This window comes from Anopheles marshallii, chromosome X (assembly GCF_943734725.1).
Source record: "Anopheles marshallii chromosome X, idAnoMarsDA_429_01, whole genome shotgun sequence".
Lineage (NCBI taxonomy): Eukaryota > Metazoa > Arthropoda > Insecta > Diptera > Culicidae > Anopheles > Anopheles marshallii.
The window spans coordinates 4511195-4530276 of record NC_071325.1 but is presented as its reverse complement, the minus strand read 5'-3'; the positions used below and the strand labels follow the sequence as shown (position 1 = coordinate 4530276).

The following is a 19082-nucleotide window of genomic DNA, read 5'->3' as shown; positions in this document are numbered from 1 at the left end:
TGCACGGCAACGTTAACAAGCACTTGACATATGACGGAGCTTCCATTTGTTGGACGCAGCAATGCTGGAAGTAAACATCACACCAAAGTGATGCGTACGCGCACTTTATCTTCCTCACTAGAAGGGAGAGAAAGAAAGAGAGAGAGAGAGTTGGAGCAAGCAAATCGAAAATCGTGATCCATTCTCCATATCATCGACAGGTTCCGACTGTGCTTACGCCATTAACACTGTGCGCACGGTGACAGTACCCTGTACGCCGTTGGCGCCCTTCGGCAAAAGCCGCAATCCACCCTGTTGCTGCTTAACCAGCGGAATCGCATACCGGATGTGAAGACACCTTTTATCCCATTAGCGAAATTGTCGATGAGAGATCGACGCTCATTAAAGATGCGCACGTACGCGCCGTATTGTAGTGGTTGCACGTCTACTTAACTCTTGCTATCTACATTTTTGTTTCGTTTCGCTGTTGGTGTTTGCCCGAAGCGATGGCAAAGATTTCGCCACTACTGACCCATCTGGAGGGTTTGTTGGAATTTTGGCTTCCCGGCAGAGGGTGAGGAAGCAGATTGGTAAATAATGAAAGAAAGTGCCGCATTTGCATACCGGCATCAGCCGGTGAGCGTGTGACGTATCGGGATGGTGGATGCGAGAAATTACTAATGAAACAACCTGTAACCTCTTTCGTCCGAGCGCGGATAACTCCTCACGCTTCGGCAGTTTATTATCAGGCGCTTATGTATGTTCACTTCAAGTGGAAGCTTCGCCGTGAGCGGAACGGGTGTTCGTTTTGGGTATTGCTAAGAAATTGATCCGAAATATTCGCGGTTTGTTCTTTTTTTTATATCGTTTAGTAAAGTTTAAGCTCCGTTTTGTATAGCCCTAGCAAATGGAATGGTCATTCACGGTGATACATTTACACTAATGCGCGAACACGGCAGCATTTTCTCGTTCTATATTTATATATTTATAATCTGTGAAATTCTCTTCCCGGTGCGTGTTTGTGCCATTTCGCTTTGTTCTACCAACAGCGTTCTCATTTACCTATCGTTGTACGATCATTCACACCTTTTTTTTTCCTCCCCCCGATTTTAAAGCTTTTTTTAAGAGCAAAAACAGTTGAATGCAAAATAGCGGAAAACTTAACATCCTTTCCCGATAGACTTACCGTTACAATAAAACTAACAACAATCAACACTCGAACGATGCGCTGTAAACAGAATCACAATATGGAAATGTGTGTAAGTTTTTTTGTTTTTTGTTTGCTACTTTTTGGGTACCGTCAACTGTCATTCGTAACGCAGTCGTTAGTGTACGCCGTTACGCGAAGCGTAACGCTTTGATACTACCCAGTCGGCATTTAGATCATCTTTAGCCGATCGCTTTGTTGTTTTGTTTCGCTTTGAACGTGCGGGGTTGTGTATGTTGCCTACTCCCGTCTGCTAACGCCTACGCTAGCTTTCCCTTTCATCACTGACTCACTGATCCCGTTGTACCTTATATACAATGCGATGGAGATAACGATCAAAAGGATGGAGTGTGGTTGTATTAATTGTCTCTTTTTCTCTTATTCTTTCCTATTTCTATTCTCTTATCTTTCTCCTCTCTCCCTCTCTCTCTTTTTATCTCTGTCGTCATTTTCGGGTGAAAGCGAAGCAACTTTGCACTCACTTGCGTACGTTTGGCAAGTGAAGAAAATTGTCCATCTTAATTACTTTACTGCCTCATATCGTGTCGCGTCATACGTCTGTGGCTCTGTGCAGGAAATAGACCGGGCAATGTGTGATCGCACCTGGCAGGTAGAACACCCGTACCTGCGAACTCATGCGCGGCGCTCAACATTCGCACAATGCCGGGCGCTATTTCCTGCGTAAACTACAGTGGCGGCGGTGACTTGCGATCCACGGCAGGTGCTTGCCGTTGGGTGTTCCGTCGCACTGGGTAAGCTGGTACATTGGTACAGGTTCTGCTTTAGCGGCGTGATTTGTAAAGCAGATTGTCCAGGTTGAGCTTGTTCTTGTTCGGCAGTGGTGCACCGTGACCCGGCCGGCCCCAGAAGGTGCTCCACGTCTCGAAGTGCTGCCGGCTCGTCTCAAACTCCATCGCCCGCACCGTTTCCACCTTGCGCTGCTTCTGGCTCATCTGATTGCACAGGTCGGTCAGGTAGCCGTCGTCGGTGCGCCGTGCCAAACTGCTGCAGCCCGTTGCCCCGGGCCGTTCGTTCGGCGTTGGTGTGCGCGGTGCCGATTGAACGGGTGGCGGTAGGCGTTAATGGGAAGATACATACATTGGATGCGTAAAGAAAAACAGAGTTGAAATATGGGTAGATTGTCTAATTGGCTACTATTCACAACAAACAGCACACACACACGCACACCCTCGGCCATGGGCAGGATGTGGAACATTGATGGGAGTACGTAGAATCTGTTTTTGTTTTGTTTGGGAGTTGATATCATTGAGAGCACTTCACGAAAGCGTCTATGCGAATGGGGAATGCTGTAGGGAGAGTTGGAGGTATTTGGACGGGTGTGGGCTGAAGGGTGTGGTTGATACAGGCCGGACGTCTACTACCACTATTACCCGTTTGCGGTGTACTTATCGATCTTGGTGACGTCGGTCGTGCCGAGGCTGATGGGACGTGGTTGGGAGCGCCGTTTGGCGAGCAGTGGCACCAGCTCGACACCGCCCGTTATCATACAGTTGCGCGTCGGCGGAACCCGCCCACCATTGCGCCGCCCACCCCCCGTCCCTGCCTGTTGTTGCTGTGGTTGTTGTGGTTGTTGTTGCTGCTGCTGCTGACTTTGATTGCAGAGCCGTGGAACACGTCGATCGGACGCTGTTGCCGGTGGTGGCAGGGCCGGCGGTTGCAAACCCGGCGCAGTAGCAGGTGGTGATGGGTGATACTTGATCGCATCCCGGCCCGCACCGGCACTGCCGCCCAGGGCGGGCGCCGGCGCCTGCTCCAGGCTGTTGCTGATGCACTGACAGACGCACCGTGAGCAGCAGTTGGAGAAGCGCTTCAGGAAGCGATTCTCCTCCTCCAGCTGGCGCTGCATCCGGTTCACCAGCTCCAGGTCGAGATCCTGCAGCGTCTCCTTGTTCGTCCAGCCCATCGACTTCATAAAGTTGTGGCCGACGTTCTTCGGCGGGCGCCACGGTTTCCCGCCCGGGCCCGGTTTCCCCCAGGGGCCACCGTTCGGCCGTGTCGTCCCACCACCCGGCTGCGACTGGTACTCCGCCAGCTCGGAGCTGCGCGTTTTGCGCGCCCGGTTTTCCTTCTCCGCCACGATCCGGTCCAGCTCCGCCCGGTACGTTTGCTTCTGGGCCGGTGACGTCTTGTACCGCAGCTCGTTATCGACATGGTACCGGTTTGCGTCGTTGAAGCTGATGATCGGATCGTCGGTCAGCCCGGTCACGATCTGCCCGGAAGCGCTCCGGATCGGTGCTCCGCCACCGCCCGCACCGACACCACGCGTACGTCCCACCGACACCGGATTCCGCAGATCCTGACAAATAAAGACGATCACTAGGTGTAACAGTCCACACACAACCACCCCTCCCGCAAGGTACTTACATTCTTCGTCTCCGGATACAAACCCTGCAGCTGTATGTTGCGCATGCGAATCGTATCGTTCGGTGCACCGCCACCCTTACGTCCCCACGGTGAGTAACGCTCCATCACTTCCCGGTACTGGAAGAGGGGAAACTTTGTCGATGAATATTTAGTTCCTTCCGGGTTACAACGTTTGAACTTCACGCAACACAACAGGGCAGGGAGATCGCACAAAAAAATAGAAACACAACAAAACTACAAGAAACGAGGAAAAGGAATGATCCAACTGCTTCTAGACATCCTTCGCATCCAGGATTACCCTGCTTAACGCACGTATTAGACGACCTAAATGTACACTGAGGACTTTTTCAACTTTCAAGGACTCTTGAGGAGCGGTTTCTTGTTGATACCTTCAGCAACTTTATCAATATCGTAACCACAAATAGTGGAATATCTCTCAAAGACGCTCAAAGAGGTCCCAAAGCAGGTGGAAGTGGCGGGGAAGCCCTTGAATGTTTCGATCCAGCGAAGTTTCTGTCAGTGATAGCACACGGTAGCACTGCTTTGGAATGAGAGGAGCTGTTTTTTTGGTAGCTTTCGGGAAGCCTCCAACCAATAAGCGGTGAGGTTAGGCTTGGTAGGATCGATATTCGACCACCATTGCACTTCTAGTTTGGTTGAAACAATCGGCCATTTGATTCCGACGTAGGGCGATATGTTCGCCTTAAACACCCCCAGCGGGTTTTAGTGTGTGAATAAAGAGCACACCGAACGTACGGCTAACCGTTTGTAATCCCGCCCGTGTGGACATATCTTCGCGTAATATCCGCAATGACAAATGATTTATGTCAAATCACACAACGATTACGCCCGCTTCAGCGCCATCCTTCCTTGCGTTGCGTAGGGTAGGGCATGGTTGCACCGTACCGAACGGCACACCCCAACCCAAAGACCACCAATTTCTTTTACTACCTCACTCCCGCCCCCCTCCTCTCACCCTTCCTCCGCGTATTGCGGTTCATAAAACAGTAACACACAGCGCCACGAAGGACGACAGTTTGGAGGCACGCGTGCGAAATAGGAATTGCTTTTTCCCTTCGGCCCTTTTTGGCAAATGACAACCCGTCACGGAGCGGCCACATCCACAAATGTGTGTCATCCAGCATAAAATATCTCCCCGTTCCCACTGCACCCTGTGTTGCCGCTGTCGCTTTGCATTGTGGTGTGCGCCCCTAAAGTTAGGCAAGTAATTTGTTTGTTTACCTCTAACCTGTTTTTTATGTTCTCGGTTTGCCGCTCGGTTCGGGAAATCAGGCCACAAGAATCACACAAAAAAAAAACGTTGTTCTGGAAGGTCATTACAGAAATGAATTTGAATTTGGGGTGAGTTATGGTTGGAGGGAGCGGGCAATGGGTGCTACAACCTGGTTGAAATGGATGTCACATTTTTCGGTGGAATAAATTATTCATCGAACTGTATCGAACCTCCCCCCCCCCCACAAAAAAAAAGAAGAAGGTAATCAATAAGCCAATCGGTTAATGTGGGATGCTCCCCCCATTCTGCCCGATAGCATCAACGTGCTTTAGCGTAAGGGGTGTAATTTGTCATCCCCAGCCAAACGGAGGAACGGAGGGATCGTGGTTAGGAAGCGAAGGGAAAGTTAATGTAAGCATGGTGGCATGGTTTTCAAGTAACTACATTGCTTTCATTGTTTTTTTTGTTTGTTGTTGTCTGTACATTCGGACGCGCAGTGCATTGTTCCCCCGCGTTGTGATTAGAGCAGTAAAAATTGCGCCTGAAAGTATGCAATTAGTACGTCAATAGAGCACTTTGAGCACGGGGTTTTCAGTTTTCCGGGGCATACTTTCGGGCGCGTGCACAAAACCATAGCGCAAGAAAGCAACACACTAACGGCGCGGTACATTCGGCGAGTGCGTTTGGGGTGCTGCGTTCCGAGAAGCATAACGTGGTTAACCTGTGGTTCCACCGCTGAGATTCGCGGTCCAGAAGGTGTGGAGGTACCGGTAGGTTGAGCGGTTGCGCACGGATTGCGGTTGCTTGCTGTCTTTTGCTGCTGATTGATTTGAATCACACCACGGAGCCTACCAAATGACCGTCCGCTGCCCACCTGATCCGGCGGCGAGATGCGAAAGAGCGAGATGGAAAAGAAACGGAGGCTGCTTCCTGTTTCGCTCCACCACTCGTCCCTTGTTTTGCCGCTGCCAATAACGGTGTAGTTATGAAGGTGATGAAAAGCTAGATGGATGAAGATGGTCCACTGATGCGATTCGGTGTGCTTTTACACCAGAGCGCCTAAATGTAGGCAATCCGTCCGAAAAGCTCTCTGGTTGCGTTTTTCTACCCGATTTCGCCCGTCCTTTGTTTTCGCTTCGTTTCGCACACATACACACTCACGCACACACACCGAACCGTTTTTAAGGGGGAGGGGGCGGGGGAGGGCGAGTGTAAATGTGGTGAAGGCTTCTTACATGGGCTTGCTCCTTCGCACGGGACCGACGCTCGATCAGCTTCCGGTTTTTGAAGTCCCGCAGGCTCTCATCGGCGATGCGCTTACGCTCGAAACGCTTCAGCTCGTCACACCAGAAGATCGGATGGTCGGATAGGTTGTGCGAGCCCATGCGCTGCTCCCGGGCGCAGGAAGTCTCACTGGAAGGAATCACTCACTGGCCGATTTCAGCGACACCAGGACGCGCATGGTTATCTGTTACCGTCCTCTTTTTTTTGGTCAGATATGATGTTAACTGTCAGATGGGTCAGATGGAGAACTGTTTGCGGGCGGAACAGTGCAGACACTCACACGGTGAGCTACGCGCCGCTGACACACTGCGCCAGTTATCACACGAAAACAAGGCGAAACCTGAATTGCGTTACAAATCACACCCTGACAGGGCCCTTGTTTCCCTGTTCAACCAGCTCAGCCGCTCCTTTCCAAACCCCTGTCTGCAATGGTTTCACACCTTCCTCAACACACAAAACACGCGCGCGCACACACACACCCACACTCGGAGCCCAAGCAAGGATTGCACTGGCTGGTATCCGGTTTTGTCTGTGGCAGCTTTTGACGGTACCGATCGCACCCAGCGTCGGTGGAAAACTGGCCGTGCAGCAGTCCGTACCGTGAAACGGTAGCTTCTGCTTTGCCCCACAAGCCGCTCCCTTTTGCACCCGGTTCCGCAGTTTTGCATGTCGGCCTGAAGAATCCTCCTCCCACCTTTTCCCTCGGTTGCGCTGTTTGTTTTTATTTAATAGTGCTTAAAGCTTGGCGATTTGCCTACTATCAGGCGCTCTTGAAGAAAAAAAATACAAGCAAATCAAACCAAATAACTAGGAGCTGGGGGCAAAAAAAAACATAAAACAAACCCACGTGGTGTGTAGCGGGTACGGTGAAAAAGATGGTTTAAGCATTCCTGGCATTTTTTTTTGTTTCCCAAACAACCAACAGCAGTAACCGCCAACCCCTGCCTGCCAGGCACCCCAGACTGCATGTTACACTTTCAAGCGCAAACTTCGATCCAACATCAGTGAGCTTTTGCCGTTTTGTACGGACGCGCACAAACGGCACACATTCACCCCTTCTCCGGGGGGAGGGGATTGGAAAAAAAGGGTTTTTGATTATAAATGTCGAGGTTGCTTGCCACGGGATGCGGTGGTGGTACTGCCAACATAACCCAGGCAAGGCGAGGTTTCGTAGCGGATAACAAGCAACTCCGGCACAGATGGGAAGGACACGCAACGATGTCCTAGGACACTGTGCGAAAGGCGGAACGGTAGCACATGCAAAACCGGGCGCTTTTGTTGGTTTGTTTGCTACCGGGCGCATACTTTCCCCTTCATTGCCATTGCGTTTTGCACAACTTTACAACCGCGACTTCGCGAGTTGAAGTGGTTGATGGTGATAATGAGTGGCAAAGCGAAAAGGGGTTGTTTGGTGGTGCTTTTAAAACCGGCTACAGAACGGTCTAACCTCCAGCAGGGCACCCGGGCGCATTTGTTCAAGGAGGCAGGTACGTACGAAGGACTATTTCAAGGATTTCTTTCCGAGTGACATGCGAACCTTTGCCTCCCTTTACATTCCTGGCGGGGGTTTGGGGTTTTGTGTTGCGCTTTAGGAATCCTTTCAGATTCATGAGTCGACATTCGAACAGGAATCGTTTCGCTTGAAATCTCGAAAAAAAAAGATGCATCAATCTCTTAAAGTTCCTCCCTATGTAGTGATTCATAAAGTTCCAGATATGTATGAATCTCTGAAGGTTCCTGAATCTCCAAAGATTCGTAAATATATGAAGAAACATGCATCTATTAAGACACATACATCTGTGAAACTCCATGGATCTCTAGAGGTTCATTAAAATCTCGAAAATCTTAAATCTCACTCTTCTTGGATATCCGAAGATATTAATCTAAAAAAATGTCTACATCTCTAAAGATGCATCAATCTTTGAAGGTTCGTGCATCTGACAAGTTTCCTAAATCTCTGATGATGCATGAATCGTCGGAGGATCCTAAAATTTCCAAAGCTGGATGAATCTTTGGAAGATCTTGCGACTCTAAAGTTTCTTAAATCTCTGATGATGCATGAATCACCGGAGGTGGATGAATCTCTGGAGGATCTTGCATCTCTAAGGATTCTTTAATCTCAAAACAATTTTGAATCTCCAAAGATACATAAGTTTATGAAAATGCATAAATCTCTGGTAGTTTAACAACTTCCAGAGTTGCGTGGGTATCTGAAGATGCTTGCGCCTCTAAAAGTTCTTTAATCTTTGAGGGCTTTTGAATTTGTAAATACACATAAATCTGAAGAAGATGCATGCATCCCTGGAGGTTCCTAAATTTCCAGAGTTGCTTGAATCTCTGGAGGTTCTTGAATATCTAATGACTCTTTAATCTCTGAAGGTTCGTACTTCTTTAGAGATTAGTTTCCTCAAAAGTCTCAAGATGCAAGAATCTCCAATGATTCATAGATCTCTGAAGATGCAAGAATCTCTAAAGAATCTTCAATCGATGAAAATCCAAAAGGATCGGAAAATGCATGAATCTCCGAATGTTATGCATTGGCATAATTTGGCAAACCAATTTCTCCTTTCCGACAACACGACATGCAGCAATATATGAAAATACACACACAATGGTCCTTTGGTTTTTTACCAACCTACACCAATAAGAAAAACACCGCGTAAAACAAAACCATTAACACCACGTGACTGATTTTATATTTATTGCTCCTCTCGCTTTACACCCCCGCTCCCATTGCTTCCTTCTTGCCAACCATACACACGTCGACACGTAGCATATGTATGTATATTTATTGTATATGTATATAATATATATATAATATGTACGGAAAACATGCTCACAAAAAACAGGGATACAACAATGTTTCGTTCGCTACCCATCCCTTTCCCTTCCCCGTTGTTCCTTCGCTCGATGCGTTCTCTGTTTCTCTAGCCGGTTTAAAACCGTGCGCAGCACAGCTTAACGCGTCCGTCTCCACTTAGTTGCTGTAGTAAATATACACTCTTATCCCCTAATACACCCCCTCTTCCACTTTTCCTTTCCCCGTTGATTTTCTCATCTTGTTCACATCTCTTCTCTTTTTCCATTTTTATCTCTCTAACTCGCTCTCTCTCTCTCTCTCTCTCTCTCTCTTTATCTTGCTCTTTCCTAATGGTTTGAGCATTATCGGTTGTTGAACCTTTCCAAATTCCGCTAACCCATAACCCCTGCCTCTTCTATTCATCAATCCTTTCCCTACACCTCCCCCCCTGCCTTCCTTCCTTCCTATTGTTTGTCGACATTATTTTTTCTCAATCAACTTCTTTTCCAGTGGGTGTTTTTTTTATGTCACACTGCAACATCTTTGCCATCTCCACCCCATCTTACTTCCTCTCTATTCGCACCCTTCACAAACCTTCACTCCCTCCTCCTTACCCTTGCAAGAAAAAAACCACCCTTGTGCGACTTTTTGACTGCGCATCTAGGGAGCTTCGAGTACAAGGCATTAGTGTGAGTGTGATTTGATGAGTATGTTATCGTGTGTGTGTGTGTATGTACGGTGTTGTTTCCTTCTTATCAATCTATTTCAACCAAACAAAACGAAAAGACAAACAAACAAACATTTTCTTCCTGCAAAACCCCTTCATACACCGTGCGACTAATTGCTCATATACATATGTGTGTGTGTGTTCGGGAATATGTTCGCACACACACACACACACGTTCGATTGCTTACCAATAGGGATACGAGTGATTGTGTCCAAATCGTTCTAACGCATTTTCTTCCACTCTCTTACACACAATTGCGCATTGATTTGTTTGTGTGTTAGTTTACTTCATGTACAAGAGTTTAAACCATGTTCGTTTATATTTAATTTTCCAAACGGGGAAACTAGCCGGTGCACATACGTCAATTTTAAACGTTAAATCGGAAGACACAAAACAAAGGAATAAACGGTCCGAAAGTTTGTTTCTGTTTGCTTCTCTCTATGCTTGCTACCTTTACATACTTTTCCTCAATTAATTAGCCTACCCGCTCCGGAACCATTCAGCTATGATACACTAAACATGATTGCCGTGTGTGGTTTTAATGTTATAAAATCTTTGTGTGCAGGTGTTTAACTCAAACAACGCAACGACGATTACGAGTGAAACGATAATTGTGTGTGTGTGTGGGTGTGTTTTTTTTGTATAAAAAAATAATAAAACTGTGCGTGTCTGTTGGGGGGTGTGTGTATAAGGGCACGGGTACATTTTCCTTTCTCATTGGCATGCCATACAAGGCACATTAAATATTCGATACTATGTACAATAAGGGTATCCCGAAATCTTGTTCACCGGGTCTGGATAACACCGCCGTCCAGCATCAAGGATTGAACGACTCCGGTTTATTCCACCGTGCTACCATGTACGCTTTGTTGGTGCTGCAGCACGTGCTTAAAGAACAGCAAACGACACAGCACGGCAGTAAAACAGTATTATTAACGTAATTGAGCAGACTTACATCGATACGGATTGGAAGGGTAAATTGTAAATTAGTGTATAGTGCCGCTAGAACGGCAAGCTTACAAACAACTAAAACCGTAGCGCACCTCCTTTTCTACTAGAAGCTATCCCCTTGTCCCAAACCATCCTTGTAAAGTTCGGGGTGCGGGAGCCCACGGGGTTTTTTGTTCTTATCTGTGGTTGAGTTTCTTACTAAGCTACTACCATCACCCTTGTTTTTTTTTTGTTACAAACGCTACACTGTTGCACCCTTCTCGCATTTTAGAAGGAAAAGATGAAACGAGTTCAGCAACACCACCACCAAACACCTTTCCCGCACACGCGCGCCCCTGGCGATTCGTTTCGTGTTTCGTGCGTACGATTTGTGCTAACATTTGACCGCCTGTTCAATTGTTTACAAATCTCACCGTATCAATGTATAATGTTTTGTTTTCTGTTGCATTTTTTCCCTTTTCATCTACTTCAACGGGCAAGTAAGGAGCCGATGGTGGGCTACATGAGTGGGGTTTACCTATGTACAAAAAGATCCCATCCCAGGTGAGGGATGCAGTGGTGTTATGCCAAAGGTTGGCGCGTAACACAACTTAACTATTCCTATTTGACACATTTGCGTTTTTTTTCTCTAGTGTGTGTATTTTTGTGTGGTCGTATGAGGGTTTCCTTTTTTTAATTCATTTATTTGTTTCTCTCACGTGCGCATTTATGATGCAAAACACCCAACGGTTTAACCTGACACCCCACACTACTGTACAGGGGGATGTAAGAATAAAAAAGTGCGGATGTCTGTGTATTAGGTGAATAAATAAAGCAAAACCGGTATACAGGTGAACAGTTTGTTGTTGGTGGTGTGTTTTTCATTTTTTTTGGTAATGCAAAAATAGGCTATTTACTTCGCGTTCGCTAACAAAATCCCTACCAGCAGCACATTCGTACTAAAGTGTAAGCTAATGTGTATGTGTGTGTGTAATATTTTCTGCTTTATCTTCGAGTTATTTTTCGTCCTGTTAATAATTATTGCTTGGATTGCGACACACACGCCGTTAGTGCGCTTCAATCCACGGTTTAAAATCAATCATTGCACGTCGGTTACTATTGCCCATCACTAGAAATAACTTTTCCCAACACGCTTCTGGTGGGAAGAAGCGATTTTACAAACACAATTTTCTTGTTTTGAAACAAATTACAATACTAAGAAAAAGGAAAAAAGAAAAAAAAACGGTATCGGTAAATCATTATACTCACTTATCCGAACACACACGCAACATTCTTGGTTAATAAACGTAAAGTAACACATAGTTATAGCCTGCTACCATTTCTTCCTCGCCTTTCTTCCCCCCACCCCCTTCTCCATCTCCTTCTCCTCCAAATCCCCTGACTTAATTTTACACTCATACACACGTACGCATACACGCTGCTACTTTCACGCCATTTTAATATTTTACGGCAATTTTGCTTCATACCTTCCCGATCAGTTTCTGTTCTGCTGTGTTTTCGCTCTATGCTACCTTGGGGGTGTTTTTTTTCCTATAAGCTTTCCGACACACAAAACCCTATTGCCCGCAATGGTAAACCTAAACATAATCGTGCAAAACTTACAGCAAGCAGACCACACTGTTTTTTTTTTTTTGAAAGACCAACAAAACGAACGTATTAAAAATAAAAATGATCGAGCACACGACAGGGTTTTCCCGTTTCTGCTCTCAGCGGATATATTACTACCACAAGCAAAACTAACACAAAAAAAACCTTTATCTCAAAAATTTTACCACCATCACCGGGAAGAAGTAGATGGGGAAGCGTTGTAAGATTTGATAAACTTATTCTTCCACTGCACCACCATGTTCGAGATTGTGCACCGAGACGTGCACAGTATATGCTTGTTTGCTGTGCTGTTCTGTTGTTGTGTATAAGAATGTACGCTAATGTGTGTGTATATATTAGTACACTAACCAACTATCGTTGCGTATTGCTAACGGGGAGGAGGAGGAGAGGGGAAGGGGTGGTCCAAAAAGGGGGCTGCACGATGTAAATTAATGCCTTTATACGTTATGCTCCGTCTGGAGATCCTTTTCTTTTCTCTTCTGGGGAACTCTTCCCGTCATCCAGACCGCACACTTACCACCTGGAATACCCTACCGCCTGGTAGGGTAGGTATTGCAGGTGGATGTAATATGTTTTGCTACCGGAGCATAAAGTAAAGTGTCTTTTAGATTTGTTTGTTTTTTTTTTCTGCTTTCATTGCGCGCTGCCTTTCGATTACTCAATTCCTGAGGCTTTTCCTGGTGATGCACGATGATATGAAAATGGAATTGAATGTTGAATGTTTATCCTTTTCCTGTTTAGGCCATTGCCAAACACATTCTTTTTTTCCTATCGTGGTGTTCCCACACTCCCTTCTCGCTGGTCTATCTCTTCGGTGTGAGCCGTTAGTAAGCGTTGTTTAGCAGGTATATATATTTATATATATATGTGTGTGTTTGAATACGAAAGGGCAGCGCTGTCCACAGCAAATCGACGATACGATGCGGGAATATTGGTTCGGGTTGAAACGTCCCAAAATGGTGCTCCTCACAGTGACAGTGTGTGGGTAGCAACACGCCGTCACCGCCGTCTACTTCATCCGGTTGAGCACAAAGTCACCGACCACGATCAGTCCCTTCTGGTACGGCGATTCGCTGATCTGGGACGCGAGCCGGAGCGCCTCGATGCAGTGCTTGCGGGCAAGGAAGCGGGTCTGCTCGAGCCCTTGCGATTGGTGCACCAGCTCGTACGCTCGCTCAACGTCACCCGGCTCGCGGAAGCGGCGCAGTATCATTGGGTTTAGCTCGGGGAACTAAAACAGAAAGGTTGTGGAGGATTAGCGCGCTGTGGCAGTGTGGCTTGCAGGCATGACTTACCTTCTCGCAGGCGAACAGTACCGGGGCGGTGGCAAGACCGAGCTTTAGATCGGCCGCCGCCGGTTTACCCATCGCTTCCGAGCTCGACACAAAGTCCAGCAGATCATCCACGAACTGGAAGGCAAGCCCAAGGTTGCGCCCGTACTGGAAGCTAAGCTCGGCCATTTGCTCGTCCGCACCGGACAGTACCGCAACCTGGAAAGTTGAAATTGTCACTACCGCACGCTAGGCCACCGAATGTTTCGCCATTACTTACCGCCTTCAAACTGTTAGCTATTAACGATGCTGTCTTCCGGTACGTCTTGGTGAAATAGTGCGCAAAGCGCTCGTTCTCTGTTTCCTTCGAGCCAAGCTGCATAAACTCGCCCTGTACCAAATCTGTTAGAACCTGTTGGGTTGGATCGGAACAATCAAATGTCAATCAGTACGGCATTAGCACGGTTGCATAACTTTCGATCATAGGAAAATGTATGTTGGTAGCACTCGTGAGGAATGTCCAGCATGGGTTGAAGAGGAAATAAACGCGTTAATTAAATACGGCGGGTTGCTACTCGATTGCGAGTCCACCTTAATGGAATTGCCCCAGCGTATGTGCTAATTTCTGCGCAACACGAAACGGCCCTCAATATATAAGCGCAAACATGAGGCGGTGGAAAACCCTGCCCCGAATGTTGATCCACTCACTCACTGGGTCTAATCAACACTAATAGGATGTAACATACAGGCAGAAGAGAAAAAAACGGAGCATAGCGTTGTGGTCAGCACAAAACTTTTGAGATCTTCCCGACCTCTCCGCACGGCCTCGGTATGATTCACCTTGCCTAATCCATTCACAAAAATTGTTTGTCCTGCCTACACCCGGAAGATAAGGTGTGATGAAGCGTTCTATTTAAAAAAAAGCCTTACGGATAGGTGACAACTGCTTAAAACTGCGCTCGGTATTTGCTTCCCCGGCCCAAGCAAACAATCCCACTACACTTGGTTCTAATGGCGAACAAAAAAAGGCGTACTCGTGTGTCTTGTTACCGGTACGGAACAGCTACAATTGTTCGCTTTGTTTGGGAATGTCGTTTTTTGTTTTGTTTGGACGAGGCAGACGAGTTGCTGGGTGAGAAGAGCTCAAATTCTAATGCAAAGTTGAGCGAATACCGCATGAATATGCACCGTCTAATAGCTTACAAATGAAGCCGTCGTACATCCGGTTCGTGCCGGGGCCAAACAGTTGGTCTTTCTGCATAATTCCATTTTTTTCCTTCTGTTCAATTACGTTCAAGTTGATGTATTACAGAAACGAAGGACCGAGCATAAGAAGTACTGAGCACTGCACTGGAAGATATTTTTCCAGGACTAAGATCTAACATCTAAGATGATCTGCTATTAATAGCAAGAGGATATCCTGTGCCTAATCCTTTAATGAGCTATTTAATGGTAACCTTAAAGAATAAGTACAACCTCCAACAATACATTATATCAGTGCTACTATCACTGAGATTAGACACAAAGAATCAATGCCTACGAATTCAAATCTTGAAGTAACTGAAAGTTACTTTAAGACAATTAATGACATTCTTTAATATCCAGATGTGTTGAGATCTTTACCAGGCGCCTTATCTTCACCATATCTGGAGGAGATATAGGTGTGGCAACTCCACTTTTCATTCATTTCCAAGGTGAAATACGAAATCACATCAAGAATTGAAACTAACGACACAATGAGGACTTCTGGAAGTTCTTGAGGACGTGGAAAGTCTTACAGCTCCAGATGAAGTTGCAAAGTATATTCTCAAGATCCTATATTATTACATGGAATTCACATTATGGAGAACGGGAAGTTTGTCTTTCGAGATGGAGATCAACATCCAAGAGACTTGGGCAATCGAGCAGCTAAGTAATCTCGATATATTCCGAGATGATGTAGAAATAGGCGACTCCTCTATTAAAATATCTTCATCAAAAATGTGCTAGAAGCCATACCACATCCACAGCCTGAAAAACCTTCTGCACTCATAACACCAGTCCGATATGCACATCGTAACCGCACACGAAAGCAAAATCTTCAGAAGGACTCACAGCCAATCAAGAAGCGGCTACATGGAGGGGAGGGAGCTAAATCACATTAGAATGTAAAGTCTTGTGCACATAGCCAGGGGAGGCACTCGACCGTGAGCGGTTTAGAGGACTTTTTTTGATTTCTAACCGGTTGCAGCGCCTGATAAGTAAATAAGTAAGTGTTTCCAATTATTCCTTCAATGCTTCTTCCGCCATTCTACTACGCTTGCAAAACCTCCCGTCCCGCGAAGTGGCAGTAAAAAAAAATTCAACCAATTTAATCAAACGTACTTGAAAATCGCGACAAATCAGGCGCTAATGCGTGTCTATTGTGCCGGCAGTTCTCTTGTAATGATGATGTTTTTTTTTCGTTTACGGACAGTTAAACCCATTTACAAAAACACCCAGCTGACCGTGAGAACTAAACCAATCCGGCGGAGTTGTGTGGGCAATTACATCAAATCAAAAAAAAAATCGAAAGCGAAACTAATGCAATGATGGCGGTTCGGAACCCTTTTACCGTCACGGGGTGGAAGTGAAGACGCTGGTGGGATGATTTGTTCTGTTTGTTTCTAGCCGTGCCGAATCGCATCCGCACCGGGTGGGGAGTCGAAACAATATGTTTGTAAGACGGTACGGTGCTCAGGGTCTATATGAGGAGCCCGCGAGCCATCGCATCATCAACGCTGTACCACGTGAGCAACAGCAACAAAAAGTAGACCACCAAGAAAAATGAATGGCGGCGTAAATCAGCTACGCTTTTTCCAGTTTTTTTTTTTTTTTTGTTGTAACGGACATTACCACCAGGACAGGTTTATTTATTTATTTATTTTTTTGTAGCGCCGAGCCACACTTACATATGACACACCTGAAGCAACATTGCAAACGATGCTCAAGCCAATTCGATCCATCAATCGGGCAACGGGCATGCACTCCCCCCCCTCCCCCCTCCCACCCATTTTTCCCGGCACGCGAGAGAGGAAACAAATCGTGCATCAGTGTATTCCAGCGCGCTATTCCGTCGTCAAACCACCGGGCCAAAGCACCAATGCTTTGGCAGTGCACAGCGCACAAGAAGGTCTTGGCCACGAGCAACCAGGTATCACGTTCGTCGACCGGGTCCGCACTGTTGAACGTACTAATTAGCGAACTACAACTGCTTCGATCAACACCACACAGGTGCGTACTGTACGACACTGGCAACAATGTACCTCGGAGGCAAATATCTCATCCCCCTTCCTTCTGCTCCCTTCTTTCCATCCCACCCTCGATACACTAGATTGGGAAATGTTTGACAGTAATAACGCTTCATAACAAAAAACACACACACACACACAAACGAACAACCCAAACTAACAAACCGATTACGGAAATAATGACTTCTTTTGACGCATTATCACGTGCCGCGTGAACCCCTCGCAGAACCGCAAAGGAAAACCCCGTGCAGATCGTGATAATATGTATGCCACCCCTTGGTCTATACTACCAACCAATGTACGAACAAGAAGATCTTCTCCCACACCCCCCTCCCTTTGGGGTTGCGATCACATGATACAAACACGATTTCCTTTTTGCTTCCCTTCTCCGGGGTGACATTTCGCATGCAAGGGGTGGGTGGAAAATGGGCACATTTACAAACCTACCTATACACATACACATATATACGCTGTTTTGCTTTCGCTTAAAACCACCCCCCGCTCCCCTCTCCCTCCCCCTGATGCAAGACTTTTCCATCTGGTTTTCCTTTTTTTCTATTTTCGTGTTCTTTTCCATTTTGCACAACAATAAAAATAAAAATCTAGCATCATCATCTAGCGCCAAGGTCGCCGATCACTTTTAATAGGCACCGTTATATTGTACAGTAAGGCCGGAAGAATACACGACCGGGGTGGGAGGAGGGGAGGGTGTAAGTGGAGGGTGCGGCACGATTACCAAAGGGACGGATGATGGATACATATGTGGGTCAATGATTTTGTTTTTTTGTTTTCAACCCCTCACCCCCACCGCCCTCCTCCGCCCCCTCTCGCACCTTTTCCATTCGCTAGGCGACAGAGCAGCGGTTGGGTTGGAAAATTGCACCAGAGCATCGCTGAACGAAGTTTGATAAATCATGGTCACCACCGGGTGATTGTTGATGATTAGAAAAGTAAATGGTGGAGCTTCTCGGTGCAAAAAGCAGCAACAAAAAAAAAACGACGAAACCAGCAGCGAACCGTTGACCGTAAAAACGCACACCGTTGTAGAACGGCCGTGCCGGGTGCAACCGCGTTGCACCACACGGACCGATGCTGCGGTGACCTTGACTACCCAAGACCCACCGCTGACATTTTTGTGCGAAAAGCGTTTCCAACGCAAAACAAACAAGCCGAAACGGAAAGGCATTGCGGGCGCGCAATAAAAAAAAACGCTTTCGTAAACCGATGATGATGCGTTACCAGATGTGTTCTTACGCCTTCAGCTCGCAATATTATCACCGGTGGCAAAAGATGCTTGAAAGGTAACGCGCGAACCGCTTTATGTTACTGTGTCACATTGTCGCACAAATGTTTCCTATTCTGGGTCGTTCGTCGCTTTTCTCGCCCCGCATTGAAGTCTTTCGTTTCGTACGAAAACCGGTGCCCGCAGTGAACGAACCGACAAATGTGCGATTATTATGATTTTATTTTGGTTCCGTTTCGTTCAAAAAGAAGCAAAAACAACACACACACACATCCGTTACGGTTCGTAAAGTACCGTAATACTGGGGAGGTACAGTGTGTGGCTACACATTGCAAACGCCGTACGAAAAACAATTCCTAACCTTGGGAGATTTCATTTGTTTATTGCATCACGGTTACAATGTATTGTTCGGAGGCGAGGTTAAGATGTGCGGAAAAAGATGAGCTACAAGAATTTTGCTTTGCGTTTCTTGTTTCTTCTGAACTGCATGTGTACTATACAGTGGGCACACACTGTTCTTTTGTTTGTTCATTTTTTATGCAATTATTATATATTTCCTTCCCACTGGATTCCGTGGCCCGATCAGATCGTTTTTGTTATTGCCCCGTTAGTGTTGCGATATTCGCCACGGTGCCGTAGGATGGCACGCTCTTCATCAGCTTCATAATATCGTTACAGGGTTTCCCGCAATAGATAGAATACAATGAGCAAACTATTCAATTGTCCAAACGTTTGACATGAACACAGCAATTGATATGGAATCATGTGCACAGTTTAGTGAATGATATACATATATATTATCGGGTTCAAGAGTTGAAACTCAAAGAATGCTGGTTTAGTGTTTATATAGCAAAGATCTCGAGGGACGACTTATAAAATGAGATAACGTACGTCATCGATCGAATTCGGATGGAATTTTGGACCTGGTCTTCCAGGACGTTCCGTTCCTGGACGTGTACTTCCGCCAAAATGCATTACCGAGCCAGCACAAAAATAAATTACTCCTTAATTTAGTTCTCTACCTATTACGGAACCCTGCAAAATCGTTCTCAATTCCATTCGTTCTCAATCGCAGACCATGCCGAAGGCAACCGCAAAGAACTACGTGTGCCCCACATTGAGA

The 19082-nt window shown here is 46.4% G+C and overlaps 2 protein-coding genes across 2 annotated transcripts in view; both read right to left on the bottom strand.

Moving 5' to 3' along the window:
• Positions 1–1968: 1968 nt before the first annotated feature.
• LOC128709473 (uncharacterized) lies at positions 1969–6190 on the bottom strand. Its single transcript, XM_053804475.1, has 4 exons — positions 6041–6190; positions 3572–3703; positions 2578–3503; positions 1969–2191 (listed from the first exon to the last, which is right to left on the bottom strand). Exons 1-4 carry the CDS (start codon positions 6188–6190, stop codon positions 1969–1971), a joined length of 1431 nt encoding a protein of 476 aa, XP_053660450.1.
• A 6995-nt stretch (positions 6191–13185) lies between these two features.
• Positions 13186–19082, bottom strand: part of LOC128714155 (all trans-polyprenyl-diphosphate synthase PDSS1-like) — a 41473-nt gene continuing 35576 nt past the window's right edge. Inside the window, exons 6-8 of the mRNA XM_053809033.1 lie at positions 13728–13859; positions 13472–13666; positions 13186–13407 (exon numbers count right to left, since the gene is read on the bottom strand). Coding sequence (XP_053665008.1) covers positions 13186–13407; positions 13472–13666; positions 13728–13859 — 549 coding nt within the window. The remainder of the gene's footprint in view (positions 13408–13471; positions 13667–13727; positions 13860–19082) is intronic.